Source organism: Pleurodeles waltl, chromosome 7 (genome assembly GCF_031143425.1).
Source record: "Pleurodeles waltl isolate 20211129_DDA chromosome 7, aPleWal1.hap1.20221129, whole genome shotgun sequence".
Taxonomy (NCBI): Eukaryota; Metazoa; Chordata; class Amphibia; order Caudata; family Salamandridae; genus Pleurodeles; species Pleurodeles waltl.
Window position 1 is genome coordinate 854,275,534 of NC_090446.1, and position 21,066 is coordinate 854,296,599.

Sequence of the window (21,066 nt, forward strand, 5' to 3'; positions counted from 1 at the left end):
TTTTATCTCAAAAGAACTCTGCCATTCTATTGCAGAAAATGTGTGAGTTGTCTAGTTCCTGAGAGGAAGGGGGAGCAGAAAGTGCCTTAATCACTTTAAATAATTAGTTTGGGGTGTTGGAAGCACATCTGATTTTCTGGGAATAAAAAGATGATTTGACAGTTCTAGTGGCCCCTTTGTAAGTTCTCCAAAACTCCCTAAGCTTTGCTTTTTTCCAACGGCCCCGAATCTAATTTCCATTTTCTTTCTTGTTTCCTACATTGCCTTTGAAGGGCCATGAGATCATCCGTGTACCATGGGGCTGACGTTTTTTTCCCTGTCTTTATTTAATCTCCCTCAGAGATGCAATTTCCTCAATGGCTTCCCTTATCCAGGAGTCAAAGTTCTGTTCCCAAGTTAGTGTAGACAACGCAATTTCATTGAAAGAATGTGTCTATCCTCTTAAACTCTCCTCTACTGCTGGCCTTAGGAAAAAAAGGATCATGTTATGGTTTCAGGTATAGTGCAAGTAAAATATTCCCTATTGGGAAACTGACAGCCTGGTGAGATGCAAAATTTGAAAAGGTACTTTTGTAAACTTAGTGAGTTTTGTTTTTTTAAAACGTTATTCTCTTTACTTTTTTGAATGGTAAATTACAAAAAACAGTGGGTGAAAAGACCCACAAGTAACTGGGATAATCGAGAAAAAAAACATACAAAGAAAAATCCTGTTTCAAGAAAGCATTTTCAGGAAAAATATTGATCTAAACTCTTTTCGAGAAAATGTCACCTACATGACATCCTTTAAAATGATTACCAATTCTGCAACTTTATAAAGTTACAAACTTTATGCTTTTCATCAATTTAAGCAGGCAAGAAAGGTAATTTTGCACACCCTCTTTATGATTCCATATTTATATGTTTATTTGTATCAACATAACTTGCCAAAGCTGCTTCTGAGCTCTATATAAACTTCAAAAGAAACGTGAATAAAAAGAGAGTAAAAGAACAAAAGCTGGGTAGGGAATTTATAAATAAAATCTGTTTGTCAGAATGATTGCCACAACAAGATGAGTCTTTCATCTTAGACTGAAACTGCATAGCATTGCAACCGCCCCTATTTTTGCAGAGGTTATGCTAAAAAGCTGCCCTTGTGCTACGATACTGCTTTCCCAACTCTTAAAATGAGCGCCAGAATATTGGACGTCAGTTGTCTAAGGAGCTCTCTAGATCTGGAATAGCTGACCTTTTTGTGAAGATGAATCAGCCCCTTATAGCTGACTAATGGATAAGACACAAAGGTTTACATTTAATGTGAGGTGCCATTTGCACCGATGACCTGAACAATGACCGCATGAAAGAGTTTTTATTTAATAAAAGTGTTTGCCATAAAGAAATGTTTTTAGTGATTTTACTACATAGAAAATATAACAAAATATGGCGAGTGCATCATAGCTTACGTCAAACATAAATTAATACATGTGAGTGTTATGAAAATGATTACAAAACAGGCCAGCCTGCCTGCTTTGAGAAGACTGGGGAAGCTCATCAACTTAAAAGCAACAATGGTTTTCTAACAAGAAGAAAACCATCTGTTTGCCCACAACACTAAACAATGCATGATTCCATTGTGGCTTCTTTTGTTAAAAAATGCAAGAAGAGATATTCCACTTACCATGTCATGATCAGACACAGGCCCGAAGCTGGTGACGAAGATGTCAGTCTTCACTTCAGTTACACGCTCTGTTGAAGCAGGAAATTGACATAGTCAGAGACTATCAACAGTCTTCATTAGCTGTCGCCCCACAATCTTGACCCCAAAACGAAAATATATTGTTTTTCATTATCCATGTCAAAAATGTGCCTACTGAGGATACTTGACAATTTTCAGGTTCAGAATACAATTTCACAAAAAAAATGCGGTTGAGGGAGGGAAGAGACATTATGATCCAATCATTACAGACTTTGGCTCACTTAAGTCAGGGCCCCACCTCACTCCCAACAATGGTATTGACATTCTGCTCTCGCTTATTCATTTGCAGAAAGAAACGAACTGATGATTAAAAGAGGCTATTTCACCTATTTGTGAGCGTTAGCGGCTTGCCAATTACTTAATTGGGGAACCTCTTAATGTAACATTTAATAAGTTGACAAAATAGCCAAAAATGAAGTTTCCTATTTTAAAACACTGCCTGCCTGGTCATTGATTTGTGGGCGTTTTTAATGAGACATGGTTTCAAATTGTGTTGGTGGTGTTGTTTACTCCTATCATGATGAGTTTAAATGAACAAAGATAAGCGCAGTATAGTGTATTCCTTTTTGGGCAGATGTTAGTGTATTTATCTCAGCATTCCTTAGCCCAATTCCTAATCTGAGGCAGCCACATTTTGAACAGTGAGGTAATGCAGGGAAAATAATTGTGCCCAAATATTTAATGTTGCTAAAATACTGTGTATTACTGATAAGCACATCTACTACGGGCGTGTAACCGTCAAACTCACAATATTACATGGGCGAAGCTGAAATACCCTTAGGAATAACTGACTGCTGGCTCACTGACTTCATCTCGCTTTTTACAGACCCGAGACTGGTCTCACAATCACAAGGACGGTTTATTCAGATTTTATCTCGCTGAACAGATTTAACACAAAAAATAAATACGTGTTTGATGACATAATAGGGGAAGGAAGCAATAAATGTGTCACAAGGAGAAATGAAAATGTCTCTTTTCTAATGACATGTGTTAGACTTAGCATCCTTGGCGTGGTCTCCCCTAACTTTTTTGCCTCTGTTTCCCATGTTCTTGATGTGTGCTGGACTCTGTTTTTGCACTTTTTGTTATTCTGTGCACTTTACCACCGCTATCCAGTGCTAAAGTGCAAGTGCTCATATGTAAAATGTATGTGTAATTGGCTTTCCATGATTGGCATATTTGATTTACTGGTAAGTCCCTAGTACAGTGCACTTGAGGTGCCCAGGGCCTGTAAATCAAATGCTACTAGTGGGCCTGCAGCACTGGATGTGCCCCCCACATTAGTAGCTTTGTAAACATGTCTCAGACCTGCCACTGCAGTGTCTGTGTGTGCAGTTTTAAACTGCCAGTTCGACTTGGCAAGTGTATCCACTTGCCAGGCCTAAAGCTTCCCTTTTCTTACATGTAAAACACCCCTAAGGTAGGCTCTAGGTAGCCCCATGGGGAGGGTGCAGTGTATGTTTAAGGTAAGGCAAATACTAATGTGTTTTATATGCCCTGACAGTGAAATACTGCCAAATTCAGCTTTCACTGTTGCAAGGCCTATCTCTCTCATAGGTTAACATGGGGGCTGCCTTTAAATATGATTAAAGAGTAGATAGACGTGGAGTTTGGGGTCCCTCTACTCACAATTTAAAAATACATCTTTTAGTAAAGTTAGTTTTGAGATTGTGTGTTTGAAAATGCCACTCTAAGAAAGTGAGACAGAGAGCGAAAGAAAGTGAGAGGGAGAGAGATAGAGTTTTTTAGTCTTTGATGTCTTTATATACTTAGAAAGAGTTATTTCCAATGTAAAATTGAAAAAGTAAATTTTATTTAGTAGTATTATTATTATTTTTTTATTAATAAAAACTTTTTTGAATTAAGTCTAGCTGGACTCCAACACCCTTAAGGGCTCCCATTGTGAAGCCTCCATCTTTATTTAATTATTTTTTTTATAACTTTTTTTTTTGTTTAATAATAAAATTCCTTCAGAGGCTACCTGACATTGCAGGGGGGAAGCCTTGGGGCTTCCCCTGCAGTGCCATTGCTTGAGCAAGCAGGGAGCTGCTTTGATAGCAGCTCCATGCTTGCTGGAGTATTTCATCTCTGTCCCCTGCACGCGTGCAGAAGACAGAGATGAAAGCTCTGCTGTTTGACAGTGGGATCTGCTTCACAGGTCCTAGTGTTAAACAGCAGAGTTTTTGCTTTGGCTTGGCTACAGGTGCAGCACTACAGCCAAACCACTGCAAACAGCTGTTTCCCTGGGGTGGTCACCCTCAGTCATAGCAGGAGCCGGCCCTGGAAATGGCAGTCCCCTGGGCCATCAGAGGCTCCACAAGGGGAGCTGCGTGCCCCCCCTTCAACAAGGACCTAGCCCTGGGAAGGTGGTGGTCCCCAAGGCTTTAGGGGTCCCAAAGTGACCACCCTTTCCATTATTTTTTTTACACTTTACCCTGGAGAGTGGGGGTCCACATATACTTAACTGTAAGCCCTAGAGAGGTGGCGATCCCAGGGCAGTGAGGGGTTCTGGGGCCCAACACATATTTTAATTGAAAGCTCGGGGGAGGTGGCAGTCCCCAGAGCAGTGGTGGGACCTACAGTCCCCTGCATATTTTAAAATAAAGCCTTGGGGAGGTGGTGTTCCCCGGGGCGGGGGGATGTGCCCCCCCTGCATATTTAAAAATGAAAACCCTGGGAAGGTGATGGTCCTGAGGGCAGCGGGGGGAGTGGGCCCCCTGCTTATATAAAAAAACTAAAAAATGAAAGCTTTGTAGAGGTGGTGATCCTCAGAGCTGTAGGGGGGCCGGAAGTCCCCCCCAACACTAAATGTTTAATGCCCTCTGGTCCTGGCCCACAAAGGGGCCTTTAAAGAAGCAAGCGGGAAGTCTGTGCTTATTCTTTTAAGAAAGAATCTGCCACAAATACCGCAAACGTGCGGCAGTAAAACAATTTAAAAAGTGGGTTTTTTTTATCTTGGGGGCAGGGGTCCCTCTATGGACCCCCCCCCACCAGTGCTAAGGCGTCAGGGTGTCTCAACCACGGGCCCTTATATTCTAATTTTACTGTTTTTTCTGGGACTCGAGTCCCAAGATGGCTGCCAACATTTCCTGGTTTAAGAAGATCTCCCTGGGTCAGCATCCCTAAATTTCTTTTCCCTTTAATATCTCAAACTACTGAACAGATTTCCACCAAATAAAAAAGGGCAATCTGTAGACCAAAAGCTAACTTTTTGCCACATTTGGTGTAATTCCGTCCAGGGGTTCAGGCTGCAGGCATGTCTAAATAGTCTATGGGAATTAACATAGAAAGCACACTTTTTTGACACCTCCATTTTTTTAACCTCTGCTCGACGGATGATCCTGAAACTTTCCATGCACAATATGACCCTAGAGGGTAATTTTTGGGAAATTTTCATGAAGATTCATCAAACTGTGCCAAAGATGTAGGCAAATCAAAAAATGTTTTTCCTATGGAAACTAGGTCCTAACTACCTACTCGTGATTGCCAATAGATTTTAGATATGTAGATATATAGTATAACTTTAACTGCTGAACTTCTGTGGTTTTGTATCCATCCACGTTGCGACGGAGTAACGTCTCCGCTGAGATCTAAATCAGCTCCTAAGTTGGTATTGATACACGTCATCATTGTTGTTGTCTATACACAGTGTGATGTAGGGGAAAATCAAGGGCTGGCTTTTACACATAACAAACTTTTATTCACAAGTGAAAATTTAACCTGTATGGCACTATTTCAGATTCCCATGTTTCCAGAATACTGAGCCTGTTTCTCCTGAAAAAGCTTGTTTATTACCTTTACTGCATTACAATAAAAAACTTAGCATTTTTCTCTTTTAATCCTACTGCAGGCGATGTCTCTGAATTCTGCATTTTAATGGTTCCGACAATTACCTCTAAGGCCTTGAGCAAAAAAGGTGCACAAATCATTGTATTTTTTTTTTCCAAGAAAGAAACTAATCCAAAGTCATGAAATCATGCATACTGATGGAGAAAATTGACTTTTTATCGGTTTTGCATAAACAAAGATTTTATTTTATAGGCCTCTAGAGGAGAAAGACGGTAATAATAAAGTAAATTTATGGCACTTTGTAGAGGACCGAGGAGGCACATATGCTGTTGGAGCTTGTGAAAGCGCCTGAATCTCATTTGCTGCTTAAAGTGAACATTGATTTAGGTTACAGAAGCAGTTGTATTTAAAAGTTTTACATAATTCATTGTATTTATGAATGTGGGCTTTTTCCACGGTGCAATAGGCCACAGAACACTTCAATATACAAACAAAGGCATGAGTGAGTCTGACAAATAACTGATGGACAGTGGGCTGTTGACAGAACAACTTCCTTGAAAGCAGCACATGCGATCTTGAAAGGTAGCAGCCAAAATTGTGTTAGCTTAATATCGGTATCATTTATGTTTATGTGCTTATTTTTTAACTTAACAAACACAAATAAGCTTATTCTGTCTTACCGATTCCTCCTACTGCTACATTTAAGCCCACTTTGACATTTTCTCAGAAACAGTGTTCAGGGGTAGGGATTCTTTTTCAAAATTATATTTTTTTAAAACATGTTTGTTCTCCGAAAATTTTCTAGAACGGAATATGCTCATACAATGACATTTTCAAACAAATTACCTGCAATTACCCACTTGAAGACTGCTTTCACTATTGCTGCATTCTAGGTCCCAGTTATGAACTATTTTCTATTATTCCCTATCCCCAACAAAGCCTCACTCTCGAGGCTTTTGGAAGCTGGAAAGAGATAATGCTTCACTCCTCATTCTTTTGCTGCTGAGTAATTAGTAACAGAATATCCAGTGCAGCGTCTCACTTCTATCCAGAGGTGGAGCATCTCTTGATGCTCCATAGAATGCAATATTCTGACAGCTGAATCTTACATTGACGAAGAGACGCAAAAGAAAACTCGAGTCTCGCTTGCAGGCATCACCTAGGATGCAGAAGCAGGAAAAATAATGGGGTCTGGTGTACGAAAAGTGCTTCCACTTGCAAATGATGCATTGTGCAAAGATAAGATGAAGTCAAGAATGAAAGACATAGGGAATCAAAGACACGCATGGTTTGCAAAGTCAGCATTGCTATTCCTTGAGCATTGAAAGGAAAAGAAGGCAGTGTTCTCTGTGATTCTCAAGGAAGTACAACCATGATATTTCGGCTGTAACATTTGCAAAGCAAAGGAGGTTGCAACCACATTTAACATTCGACATCAATCAAACTGTTGAAGTTGTCCTTCTGGGACAGATTTGCTAATGTGAATTAGAGCCAAAGGAATCAAAGGAGGAGTCCCCGGGTGCATGAAATTATGCATTCTTGCGTTTTTGAGAAGGGTGACGTTTTTGGCACTGTACTAGTCAAAAATGGTACCCATAGAAGGCCTTGGGACTGTGGGAAAACAAGTATGAGTAAGTGTCCCTGTCGAGCGTACAGTTAGGAACAGGTAGCACGTAACAACTACTAATCGTCTAGTCACCTCCTCTTGTCCCTTAAAGTGATGCATTTTCAAATTATCAATATAATGATATATGTTCTTTTAAAGAAACATTCAATCAGTCACAGGTTCTAACAAAAGTAATCCAGTTAATCTTTCCTAATTACAGGATGTTACTGTACGGAATATTTATGTGTGCACGTATGGCTAAAGAGTCATAGGGTGTGCCCGCTGAATATTGAAACAACAATATTGATAAAAATACAATGGCAGGTACTGAATATCAAAAATAAAATATCAATAGGTAATTAAGTCTACATTTTCTATATGTAGCTACACATATATGTACCTTATCAAAGTATGTACATGAGCAGTTAGGATAGTGTCTCTGTACTTCCCTGAATGTGCTTACCTTTCATTATTGTGTCCCTCGATATTCAGTCAATTAAGCACATCAAGAAAAGGAGAAAACTGCAAACACCTTTGCTTGGTAAAGGAAACAATGTAACTATTGTGGCATATATGGGGAACTCGGGGACAAATACGTTTTATAAGTGTGTCATTGTGAGTTTGGGGAAGACGTATCTGTTGTCTCAAAATAGTGAGCACAAAGGCCTGCAAAATAATAGCTCTTTTGGAAGCTGAGGCACATGATTTTTTTAAAAATAAATAGAGAAAATAATTAAGTGGCAATTGCTTCATAGAAAGTATCAGCAGTATGAAGATGTTTGAAAAAATATGTACCACATCGGGTACCATGTAGAGCACCCATGGCTGAGGCCACATCCAGCATCTGACAACGTCCAAGATGGAGGGCGCGCCCTTCGGCCACTCCCTAAAGGATGCTTGATCCTGTTGCTCAGCTCGGGTGCAGAAGAGCGTCCACTGCTGCATGTCTGCCCTTCCTGCTGTGAGCAGGTAGTGAAGAACCACCACCATGAGAGGGGAAATGGAGTGTATCATTGAAGACGTGGTGTGGTGGTTGGCTCTTGGCGGTGAACCAGCAGGCGGCCACATCAGCATGGATCTGCACAGTGGGTATGGAGCAGGTACGGAGTGGCACACAGCGGTGAGTTTAAGTGGAGTTGAAGGGATCAAAGTGGCATTCCGATATTTGGTATCTGGCGTTCAAGGAGTTTTTAGGGTGCAGTGAATCTGCAGGTGCCTCTTATCACTTTGTATCGCCCCTCATTTGGGACTTCCTACCTCTCTAATTTCTAGGAACTCCTCCTGCAAGAGGTCCTCAATGGTTTCGATTGGATTGGGTTATACACCCTCAGGTTCTTAGTGTTAAATAGGAAGACATCTCCTCAGGGAAAAAGTGCAAGCGCTCAAAGCACCTAAACAGCTTGTAGAGAGAGTGGGGGGTAGAGAGAGTGCAGATACCCCCACACCAAGAAGTGTTTTTCAGAAACATTCAACAAAATCAAATACTTCCAAGTACTACTAATCAAGCAACAGCACAGCATGTATTTTTGTTAAATGACCTTTTGGTAATAGACTGATGTGCAGCCTAGGGAAGAGACATAGGCTCTCCTCTAAGTGAAGTAAAACCTTGGGATTGTTGTGGAGGCAGCTCATGCAGCTACGGGTGAGGCGTGCAACCTCCCAGGCACTCTCCTGTACTGATCACATGCCCCGTCAGTCAATGAAGTGTCTTTCAGGGTATCTGGCGTTGAAGGGCTGGTGTACTGTCAAGCCCTTGCGAAGCACAAAGCATCGCAGCCATACTTCCCTTATTAAGGGGGTTGGAGTTAAACCCTTTGGGACAGAGCTTCAGACCACTTCACCTGATCAATTGCCTGACCCTCTAATCAGTCAGGAAAAACAAAAGTTGGCTCTTGGGCCCACAAGAATTGAAGCCATCCTGGAAAAAGAGTTCACAACATTCATGAAAGCTGAAGCCAAAGAGAATGGTCCCTCAACCCCAAAGTCCTACGTCCTAACCTCACTGCAAAAGGCGAATGGCTAAGCAGGATAATGGTGAAGAAGCCCTTGCACCCCTCTGATGCAGGTGAAAGTGGGCAACGCCAGCCTCCTAATAGTGCCCCATGAACTAAGAAAACCCAGGTGTACCCCTTATGTACAACTACCAGTCTCAAGGAGCGCCAGAATGCAATGTATTTAGTACTGAGATCAAGATAGAGCAAGAAACATGGTATTCCACTTCACGCACACACAGTAGTGCAGCATGTCTGCTGCAAGTATCCTCCACTTTGCCATGGCCAACTCCTAGTGCAACTCCAGTCTCCTACAATCTGTCAAAAGCCTTCAGGAGATTAACAATTGCACTGCACAAATAGTGGCATTGATTACTGAATTCCCGCCCACACACATGCAAGCAGGGTCTCAAGTCTTTGTGGCAGGCAAATCTCAGGATTTATATATGAACACAGTCATCCACTAGATTCTGGGCCAATTAAGGGCAATGAAAATCTCCCAGGATGAGGCGCAAAAAAGAAAGGAACAACAGTTATGTCAAATCTACACTTCTATGCAATAGCTTACAACACTAATTTCTCAGGTGGAACAGTGGGCCTCATACCTGGAGGATGCTAGGACTCTGCGAGAATCTTCATCCAGCAACCTACAGTTAGAATTGGCAGCACTTCAGATCAAACTCAACCATGCATGCTCCAATTTAAGATTTACCGGGATACCTGAAGGGCGTGAGAATGGTAAGACAACTGTCAGCCTCATCTCAGATCTTACTTGTAAGCTCGTATACCCTGAGCCCCCTGTTCAGAACTTAGGTTTAACAATAACATAAGCAATTGTGTCCCTTCCGTCAAAGCTCCTAATGCAAAGTATCCACAGAGAATCTTAGTCAACTTCAGTGACTTTTGGATCAAGGAGCGCATCCTAGCCATAGCCATTAGAGACAAGGCATATCAGACTCCTGAGAATATCAATTTTTTTCTGATATCTGTTTTCTCTGCAAGGTGCTGTAAAGAATTCAAAGGCATGATTAGCAGTTTCCAGAATCCTGACACCCTTGCAGGTATTGTTCAGCAGTCTAGATTGAAAGTTCATTATAAGGGAAATTCACACATCCTCCAGTCAGTGGAGAAAGCAACTGACATGTTGCCCTTTTTTCAGCATCTGTGAAGAGGGGACTAAGAGAATGGGGCCTGGCATGTAACTTCTAACTTCTAACCTTGAAAAATGTCCAAAATGTTCAGTTGTATCCTTGAATTATCTCTACTTCAGCTTTCCTGTAACTTCTCCAGCTCAAGCTATGTATTTTCACCATGATACCCTCAGCTGCCCTAGGTAGCCTAGAGGTGCCATGCTAAGGCACCATTTGGCTCTTAGGCAGGGAAGGGTGGGGGTAAGATGCAAGGGGGAAGGATTTGCACAGGTAGGGTGGAGGAAGGAGCACTCTGGCAAACCCCAGAAGGAGTGGGCTCCAGGAATGGAAGGAGCTGAAGGGTGGGGGTGGAGCACCTGAGGGGGAAGGGAAAGTAAAGGGGGTACTAAAATGTTAATCAGGTAGGAAAATCTTATGTAGTTTCACTATCATTGCTATTAACATCATCACAAGATTTTGAGACTGTGGAACTATTCCACATTCAGCTCAGCTAGACCTTCACCATGCTCGCAGGCAAACAGGGATCATTAGCCCTCATGGCCAGGAACAGGTGCTAGTGCAACCATCTGTGTTATCATGATTAGTGCTGTGGCTAGAACCGATTACATTAGGGTTACTTCTTCTAATACAAACAGGATTATTAGTTGTACCACACTTAGATGCATTCTATCATGGCTTTGCCAAGCTACCAATAACATCTAGATTTGGTTCTGCATTGATTCTGCAGCTCCTTCTTAGCTGGACACATAACTTTCTGGGAATCAGTGACCACAGGTAATTCCAACAAATCGCCCATCCTTGCTCTTTCCTATCGCTAAATCAGCAATTATTTACATTGCTATACAAGAGTATCCAGTCCAGCCTAAGAGCACATAGGGAAAGCCCATTTTGTGAGCGAGCTCATGGGATTGGGCAATTGGTACCAGGTACTAAACCTCCATTTGCAGGAGCTGACTGCTCCCAAAGCTTTCGCTTCAATCTCACAAATTAGGCAGGGTAAGATCGACTTCAATTCCTGGGAGTGGTACAAACTCAAGGTCAATACGGATGTCTGAGGAGCGAACTTGAAAATAATTGCCTTCTACTCTAAATGGGCACTCTACTACACCCTGCATCGCCTGCAGAAAACGATCCCATCCTCATCAGATTTATGCTTTTGATTGTGGCATCCATGAGGAGATTAGCCCAACATCGGGTTTTTCTGTACAGCATTATTCACCTTTTGGGCCAAGATCTTTATTTTAATTGGAGAAAAACGTCAAGTACAAATTATATCAGATCTGCAAGGGGCATTACTAGGGATATCCACCTCCAGCTACAATTCAACATTAAGACAGCAACAGCATGTCTTTATTGGGTCCTATTGGAAATGACCTCTCTGCAGGGTCACCACCAAACTTTTTGCCTTCTTCCTCTTCTTTTTCTGACCTCCATTTTTTTTGGCTTTAGGACTCTTAACACTTTAGCACTGCTAACAAGTGCTAAGGGGCACGTGTTCTCTCCCTACAAACATGGTAACTTTGGTTCATACACAATTGGCACATTTGATTTACTTGTAAGTCCCTAGTAAAGTGTGCTACATGTCCCCAGGGCATGTCAATTGAATGCTACTAGTGGGCCTGCAGGACTGGTTGTGCCACCCACATAAGTAGACCCTTAGCCATATCTCAGGCCTGCCATTGCAAGGCCTGTGTGCCGTTTCACTGCTACATACACTTGGCATTTAAAAGTACTTACCAAGTCCAAAACTTCCCTTTTTCTACATATAAGTTACCCCTAAGTTAGGCCCAAGGTACCATATAGGGCAGGGTGCTATGTAGGTAAAAGTCAGGACATGTACATATGTCCTGGTAGTGGAAAACTCATAAATTAATTTTTCACTACTGTGAGGTCTGCTCCTTTCATAGGATAGCATTAGGGCTACCATCATATACTATTTGAGTTGTAGATTCTGATCAGAAAGGGGTAATGTTATACCTGACAGCCTTAGGGTGGTCACCCCAAACCTTTTGCCGGCCTCCCTCCACATTTTGGACACTGTTTTTGCTGGTTTTTAGACTCTGCACACTTTACCACTGCTAACCAGTGCTAAAGTGCATATGCTCCCTCCTTTTAAACATGGTAGCATTGGATCATACCCAATTGGACTATTGAATTTACTTATAAGTCCCTAGTAATGTGCACTGTATGTGCCCAGGGCCTGTAGATTAAATGCTACTAGTGGGCTTGCAGCACTGGTTGTGCCACCCACTTAAGTAGCCCATTAACCTTGTCTCAGGCCTGCCATTGCAAGGCCTGTGTGTGCAGTTTCACTGCCACTTCGACTTGGCATTTAAATGTACTTGCCAAGCCTAAAACTCCCCTTTTTCTACATATAAGTCACCATTAAGGTGTGCCCTAGGTAACCCCTACAGCAGGGTGCTGTGTGGGAAAAAGGCAGGACATGTACCTGTGTAGTTTACGTGTCCTGGTAGTGTAAAAACCCTAAATTTGTTTTTACACTACTGTGAGGCCTGCTCCCTTCATAGGCTAACATTAGGGCTGCCCTCATACATTATTGAAGTGGTAGCTGCTGATCTGGAAGGAGTAGGAAGGTCATATTTAGTATGGCCAGAATGGTAATCCAAAATCCTGCTGACTGGTGAAGTTGGATTTAATATTACTATTTTAGAAGTGCCACTTTTAGAAAGTGAGCATTTCTCTGCACTTAAATCTTTCTGTGCCTTACAATCCATGTCTGGCTGGGTTTAGTTGACAGCTCCTTGTGCATTCACTCAGACACACCCCAAACACAGGGTACTCAGCCTCACTTGCATACATCTGCATTTTGAATGGGTCTTCCTGGGCTGGGAGGGTGGAAGGCCTGCTCTCACACAATGGACTGCCAACCCCCCTACTGGGACCCTGGCAGACAGGATTGAACTGAAAGGGGACCTGGTGCACTTCTAAGCCACTCTTTGAAGTCTCCCCCACTTGAAAGGCACATTTGGGTATAAAACAGGGCCTCTGCCATACCACCTCAGACACTTCCTAGAGAAGAAACTTGTAACCAGAACCTGCATTCTGCCAAGAAGAAATTCCTGGCTGCCCAAAGGACTCACCTGACTGCTTTCTGTGAAGGACTGCTGCCTTGCTGTTGCCCTGCTGCCTTGCTGCCTTGCTGCTCCCTGGCTGTGGTGAAGAAGTGCTCTCCGAGGGCTTGGATAGAGCTTGCCTCCTGTTCCCTGAAGTCTCAGGAGCAAAAAGACTTCTCTCTTGCAACTGGACTCCTTGTGCGGCGAAAATTCGATGCACAGCTTGCTAAAGACGCCGCACAGCCTGTTCCGCGGTGATAAAGTCACTGCACGCTCAACCGGGATGACGACGCTCGACTTCACAAGGAAAAGATCGACGTGGCGCCTGTGGTGCGGCCAGAACTTCGACGCCCGGCCCACCAGATCGACGCACAGCTGACCTGGGACGACAACACCCGACTTCCAGAGGGAAAATCGTCGCAGCGCCTGCCGTGAGGGAGAAATTTCCCCGCATCGCCCACCGGAACAACGCAGAGCTTGTCAACAAGCCGAGGATTCCACGCACAGACCTCGGGGCGTCTGAAAACCCCGCAACCCGAAGAGGATCCACGACCGAGCGCCGGAAATCGATGCCCAGCCGTCACTGAGTGGAAACTAAATGACGCATCGACCGTGTGCGGCCTGAGAAATCGACGCACACCACTGTGTTTCCACACTTCTCCTCTGTGGCCCTTTGCGGAGAGCTTCCACTCAAACCAGGTACTTTGTGCTTGAAAGAGACTTTGGCCCCGATTGCAACTTTGGCGGGCGGCAGTAGCCGCCCGCCAGGTTGGAACTGCTAATCGGCCGCCATGCGGCCAAAAGACCGCTGCCGGCATTCCATCATTCCCGCTGGGCCGGCGGGAATGAGGGCCGCAACACAGGAGCCGGCTCTGAATGGAGCCGGCGGTGTTGCGGCCGTGCGACGGGTGCAGTTGCACCCGTCGCGCTTTTCACTGTCTGCTACGCAGACAGTGAAAAGCTGGCCGGGGCCCTGTTAGGGGACCCCTGCACTGCCCATGCCAGTGGCATGGGCAGTGCAGGGGCCCCCAGGGGCCCCAGGACACTCCTTACCGCCAGCCTCTTCCTTGTGGTGAAAACCGCCAGAAACAGGCTGGCGGTAAGGGGGTCAGAATCCCCAGGGCAGCGCTGCCCTGGCGGATTCGCCCAGCCGGTGCAAAAACGGCGGGAAACCGCCGGCCCCGGTTTTCCGACCGCGGCTTTACCGCCGCGGTCAGAATGGGCTTGGAAGCACCGCCAGCCTGTTGGCGGTGCTTCCGTCATTCTCCGCCCTGGCGGTCCAAAACCGCCAGGGTCAGAATGACCCCCATAGTTTGCTTTAAAAGACTTAAGACACTTTATATCACTTTTCAGTGATACCTTTACATTTTCTTATTGCATCTTTGATCGTTTTGACCCGCAATATTTTATATTTTTCTAAACACTGTGCGGTGTATTTTTGTGGTGCTATATTGTGTTATTGTATGATTTATTGCACAAATACTTTACACATTGCCTTCTAAGTTAAGCCTGACTGCTCAGTGCCAAGCTACCAGAGGGAGGGCACAGGATAATTTGGATTGTGTGTGACTTACCCTGACTAGAGTGAGGGTCCTTGCTTGGACAGGGGGTAACCTGACTGCCAACCAAAGACCCCAGTTCTAACAGGTAACCAGGTCACATTTAGTATGGCAATAATGGTGATAAAAAATTCTGCTTATTAATGAGGTTGGATTTTATATTACTATTTTAGAAATGCCACTTTTAGAGAGTATCTCTCTGCACTTACAATTCTTCTGTGCCTTACAGCCTGTCTCCAATCAAGATCCCTTGTGCACTTCACCCAGACAACCACGAACACAGGACACTCAGTCACACCTGCCCTCATCTGTATACTGAATGGGTATTCCTGGGCTGGAAGAGTGGAGAGCCGGACACGTACATTCCAAAGGCTAGTGGCCTGCCTTTACACAATGGACTGCAAACCCTCCTCCCCCCACTGGGACCCTGGCAGACAGATCTGTACTGAAAGGGGACCATGTGCACTTCAAAACCACTCTTTGAAGTCTCCCCCACTTCAAAGACACTTTTGGACATATAAACTGGGTCCCTGACCCCCTCAGATCAGGCACTTCTGGACCTGAACCTGCAATCTGTCAAGAGGAACATCCTGGCTGCCCAAAAGACTCATCTGCACTGCTTTGTTGAGAAGGACTGCTGCTCTGCTGCCTTGCTGCCCTCAGACTTTTCTGAGAAGTGCGACCGAGAAATCGCCACACAGCTGAACCTGAATGACGCAGACCGTTTTTCCCTGAGTGAAGAATCGGCGCAGCACCTGCCTTGCAGCTTGAAATTTGACGCACAGCCCTACCAGATCGACACAGAGCTGAACCGGAATGACACAGCCCCACTTCCCAAGGGAAGAATTGACGCAGCCGCTGCAGTGCAACATAAAATTTGACGCATCACCATACTGGATCAACACAATGCCTGTGACTTCATCCCGCATGCCCATGATTTCCACGCATTGTCCCTGGGCACCAAAAATATCCCAACATTGCAGTGAGGAACAAAGACTGCACACCGGAAATCAACACAAAGCCCCTTACACCATAGAAAGAAACGACACATTGTCTGTGCCGCGTCAGAAAATCTGACGCACACCCTATTTTTCCATGCATCTCATCCTCCTGCGGTAAAACTAGGTTCTTTGCGAAACATGTTGATTTCTAAAATGTAAGACTCTTTTTAATCTTGCAAAAGTGATATCTCAACTTGTGCTTATTGAATCTTTATTGTTTTTATACCTTAGTTTAACCAGATAAATATCTAATATTCTTCTAAACCTGTGTGGTGTATTTTTGTGGAGTTTTCACTGTGATACTGTATGTTCTATTGCACAAATATTTTACACACTGCCTGACTGCTCCGTGCCAGGCTACCAGAGGATGAGTACAGGATAATTTGGATTGTTTGTCACTTACCTTGAGTAGGATTGTGGTCCCTATTTAGAAAAGGATGTATACCTCTGCCAACGAGAGACCCCATTTCTAACAGGTCCCTAGTGTTCAATATTTAATTCTCCAAAAATGGAAGACCCCCCCCCACTGCCCCTACTTCTGAAGCATGGGCTATAAAAAAGCAGCAAGTTAAGCAACAAGAGGGGCTTTATGCACAAAAGGTTTGTGGCGTTGAAAAATTTCAAGGGAATCTGGGAAGATACAATGAAGTTGATTCTCCCTTGTTCTCTTTTTTCATTTCTCCTTTTACTTTCTTCTTATCCTTTCCTGCTTCAATGGCTGTTGAGCTTTTTATTGCGGGCTTAGTTTGTTTATCAGTTCTTTGTATTTCTGCCCACACCAATGCATAGCGATCAAAAACTGGTATGAGGCTTGTTCCTCCTTCTAAATATGATTCTCCCTAGTAAATATCTTCAGAATATTGTGACATCCAACAGCAGGATACTTTACAGTGGAACATATATTCCCATTGAGATCATTTCTTCTCTTGAAAATAGGTCCAATCAGAGAGAGTGAATTAAGCAGCAGACATGAAATTTTACTTTTTTCAACTTCCAACAAACTTTAAATCATGTAATGAGTATAGTAAACAGCCAATTTGAGAGCTACACTGTGTCGAAATGGTGTGGAAAGGTATTTAAGCTGAGTTTTGCTGACTTCACTTCAACACAGCAGCCATTCATTCCCAGGGATTTACGCTGTTCTGGTGGGATGCATACCTCATTAGCAATGCAGATCAGGTCCTTTTCACTAAATCAAACATGAGTAATAGTGGCCTGCATAGTTGTGTATAGTTTTTTGACAACTTTCACAAGTATTTATGGAAATCTTTGTACCTTTGTGAAATTGCAGAGCTTTCACTTTTTCACTGTTTGTGAAAATCATGGATTGTGTAGCAATTTAGTTCACACAGATAGTTTTTTTCAACAGTAACAGAATAGAGCAGATGTAATAAATTGGGCTACTAGTCGGGGTCATGAGTACCCATCTCATATAAAAGCCACAGTTCTTGTCTGAGTGAATCACTAAAGTCACTAAATTAACCATACCTAAACCCCTTTGTAGTTATGGCACAGAGTAGATAAGCTTAACTTATAGGTAATCCATAAAGTATTTATGCAGTATTCAAACAGTAATAAGGTCAAAACATAACACAAAAAACACAGATTTTGGAAAATAGGGAATGTTTTAATAAAAGAAATGACACCAAAACTCTAAACGACCAATAAGTACACTAGGAGTATTTTTTTTTTAAAGTTTGAATTTAAAAGTAGCAGAAAAAAGCATTAGTCATCTGTTTGAGCTTGACTAGGACAGTAGTCAATTTTAATGCTGGAGCGTGGGTCCGATACAAGGACCAGATTCCTTCTGGTTAAAAAGTTACCTTCACACTTAGGAACTTTTATGGAGCAAAAAGTCTTCAGTGGACGCAAGCCAGCAGGTTGTTGAAAAAGCTGGGCTCATCGACGACAGAGAGCCGAAGTCCAAGATCTTAGTGAGGCTGTCCCAGGTCTTATTGAGGCTGTGAACAAAAAGTTAAGTTTTCACACCCAAACTGTCCTCTAGCTTGATTGGATGCAGGTGGTGGCTTGGTCTTGTGAAGTTTTTACGTTCTGACTTGGGAACTTTTCTGGAGCATAGATTTCCTCAGCAGGGCAAGGCTGCAGCCTGTGCCTAGGGAGAGCTTGAAATCATTGATTGCTGGTTGATGGTAGTCCCACTGGAAGAGCATAGCAAGAGCTGTGGCAAACTTAACCCAGGGTCTATTGGTCCTCGGTGGATTGGCTTGGCAGATTGGCCCCGGTCCCACACTGGTTCTCAGGGAAAAAAAGTTGACATTTTTTTTCTAAGTCCCAGGATTTAGTAAACTTTAGGAGGAATCTTTAACACCAGTCAAGGGTCCATTACCTTGGAGACAGCAATGGGGGTCAAAGCTCCCTCCAGCAGAGGCCAGGAGCAGGGTCCAAGGCAAGTTCAGTTGGAACTGGTCAGCTTGAAAAGCAGGAAAAATGCCTGTTGAATCTTGTTGTAGCTGAGACAGGCGGTCAGTCAACTTACCCTTGGAGTTACTTTTGGGGCCTTGGGTAGAAGGAGAGCAGGTTCAGTCTTTTTCATCTCTTCAGACAGCAGGGCAGTTCTTCTACTGAATACTTCACAGGCCAAGCAATGTTCTGCAGAGGGTACTGTTGGTGTGAGGTGTGACGCATTTATGTTCAGTGCTGGTCTGTGAGTTGGGGCAACCCCTGGCTTCTTCCTAACCAATGGAGCAAAAGCTCCCTAGCGTGACCCAACTTCCTTTTGCAGCACTTCCTTTGTGTTTTACCATAAACAACCCCAGTGTCCATCTCTGCCTAAAGCGAGCAAGGCGGAACCTTTTTTCCCCTGTGCAGGGATTTGGTGCCAACCCCAGAGGTGTGGACATGGAAACGAGCAAACCCTCCTCTGTTAATGAAATCATTTCTGGAGCTGCTCTTCTCCCACTGGCCTGGTGCCTGACTTGGTTAGATGCACAAAGAAAAGGGGTAGGTCCTGGTGTTAGTGACAATTACCTATGACAGAGTAGGATTTCTTGAAGTTAATTAGTGTTAGACTTTTCATCCTTGGCGTGGTCTCCCTTAACTTTTTGCCTCTGTTACCCAGGTTGTTGATGTGTGCTGGACTCTGATTTTATTATGTTTGTTACTCTGGGCACTTTACCACTGCTAACCAGTGCTAAAGTGCAAGTGCTCCTGTTTAAAATGTGTACGTAATTGGTTCTCCATGATTGGCATATTTGTTTTACTGTTAAGTCCCTAGTAAAGTGCACTAGAGGTGCCCAGGGCCTGTAAATCAAATGCTACTAGTGGGCCTGCAGCACTGGTTGTGCCACCCACATAAGTAGCTCTGTAATCATGTCTCAGACCTGCCACTGCAGTGTCTGTGTGTGTATTTTTACACTGTAAATTCGACTTGGCAAGTGTACCCACTTGCCAGGCCTAAACCTTCCCTTTTCTTACATGTAAGGCACCCCTAAGGTAGGCCCTAGGTAGCCCCAAAGGCAGGGTGCAGTGTATGGATAAGGTAGGACATATAGTAATGTGGTTTATATGTCCTGACAGTGAAATACTGCTAAATTCGTTTTTCACTGTTGCAAGGACTGTCTCTCTCATAGGATAATATGGGGGATACCTTTAAATATGATTAAAGCGTAGATTCCCCTAGAGAGTAGATGGACATGTGGAGTTTGGGGTCCCTGAACTCACAATTTAAAAATACATCTTTTAGTAAAGTTGATTTTAAGATTGTGCGTTTGAAAATGCCACTTTTAGAAAGTGAGCATTTTCTTGCTTAAACCATTCTGTGACTCTGCCTTGTTTGTGGATTCCCTGTCTGGGTCAGTTTGACAGTTGGGTTGTTTTTCACCTCACACCAGACAGTGACACAAAGGGAGCTGGGGTGTAACCTGCATTTCCTGATTGGCCATCTCTGCTAGGAGGGAGGGGTGGAGTGGTCACTCTCATCTGAAAGGACTGTGCCTGCCTCTAACAATGCCGGCTCCAACCCCCTGGTGTGTGTCTGAGGCCTTGCCTGGGCAAGGCAGGATTTCACAAGTAGGTGTGAGTCCCCTTTGAAGAAAGGTGACTTCAAAGACTAAAATGGGTATAAGAAGGGCACCCAAATCTACAGACTTTAGAAACACTTCTGGAATCAAGAGGAACCTCTGCCTGGAGAAGAGCTGTTAGCTGAGGAAGAAGTGCTGCCCTGCCTGTGACTGTGCTTTGTGGAGCTTTCCTGCAGTGCTGCTTCTGCCAGAGTAAGAGGGCAAAGAATGGACTTTGTGTGCCTTCCATCTTGAGAAGAAATCTCCAAGGGCTTGATCTAGAGCATGCCTCCTGTTGTTTGAAGTCTCAGGGACAGCAAAGACTTCTCTCTGCCAGCACCTGGAGCCTCTGGAGAGACTCCTACTCTGCCCTGTGGTGCCCATCCAGTTCCTGGGACCCTGAAAGGAGAAGCTGGCAGCCTAAAGACAAGAAAATCCACGCACAGAGCGCCGTGCGGGGAAAAGATCGACGCGAATCCGATCGGCGGCTGAAAAACGACGCGCCGCCAGCTCCGCGGCTGAGAAACGACGCTCGCAGGAAACGCGACCGAAGAATCGATGCACGGAGCAGGAGAAACGACGCGCAGCATCGCTGACTGAGGCTGGGAGATCGCAACCTGCGCGGCTGGATCTTCGACTCATCGTGCGGCTGGATTTTTGACTCGAGTACCGCCGTGCGGAGTTATTTTTGACGCACGCCCGCCCGTGCGGGGTTATTTTTGACGCACACCAGGTACATTTTCACTCTAGCAGCGCTAGTGTGTTTTTAAAACTACTTAAAGACTCTTTTTGATTTTTAATTAATAACTTGACTTGTGTATGGTGGATTTTTGTCGTTTTGGTCTTGTTTTGTTTAGATAAATATTTCCTATTTTTCTAAACCTGTGTTGTGTCATTTTGTAGTGTTTTCATTGAGTTACTGTGTGTGTTGGTACAAATACTTTACACCTAGCACTCTGAGGTTAAGCCTACTGCTCTGCCAAGCTACCAAGGGGGTAAGCAGGGGTTAGCTGAGGGTGATTCTCTTTTACCCTGACTAGAGTGAGGGTCCTTGCTTGAACAGGGGGTAACCTGACTATCAACCAAAGACCCCACTTCTAACAATTAGGTTCCTGGGCACAGCCCAAATGTCCAGCCTGGCAGA

General features: G+C 44.0%; 1 protein-coding gene across 1 annotated transcript in view; it reads right to left on the bottom strand.

The window, feature by feature from the left end:
- GABRA1 (gamma-aminobutyric acid type A receptor subunit alpha1) overlaps positions 1 to 21,066 on the bottom strand; it is a 514,965-nt gene that overhangs the window by 292,844 nt on the left and 201,055 nt on the right. The window contains exon 4 of the mRNA XM_069199368.1: positions 1,655 to 1,722. Within this exon, the coding sequence (XP_069055469.1) occupies positions 1,655 to 1,722 (68 nt within the window). The remainder of the gene's footprint in view (positions 1 to 1,654; positions 1,723 to 21,066) is intronic.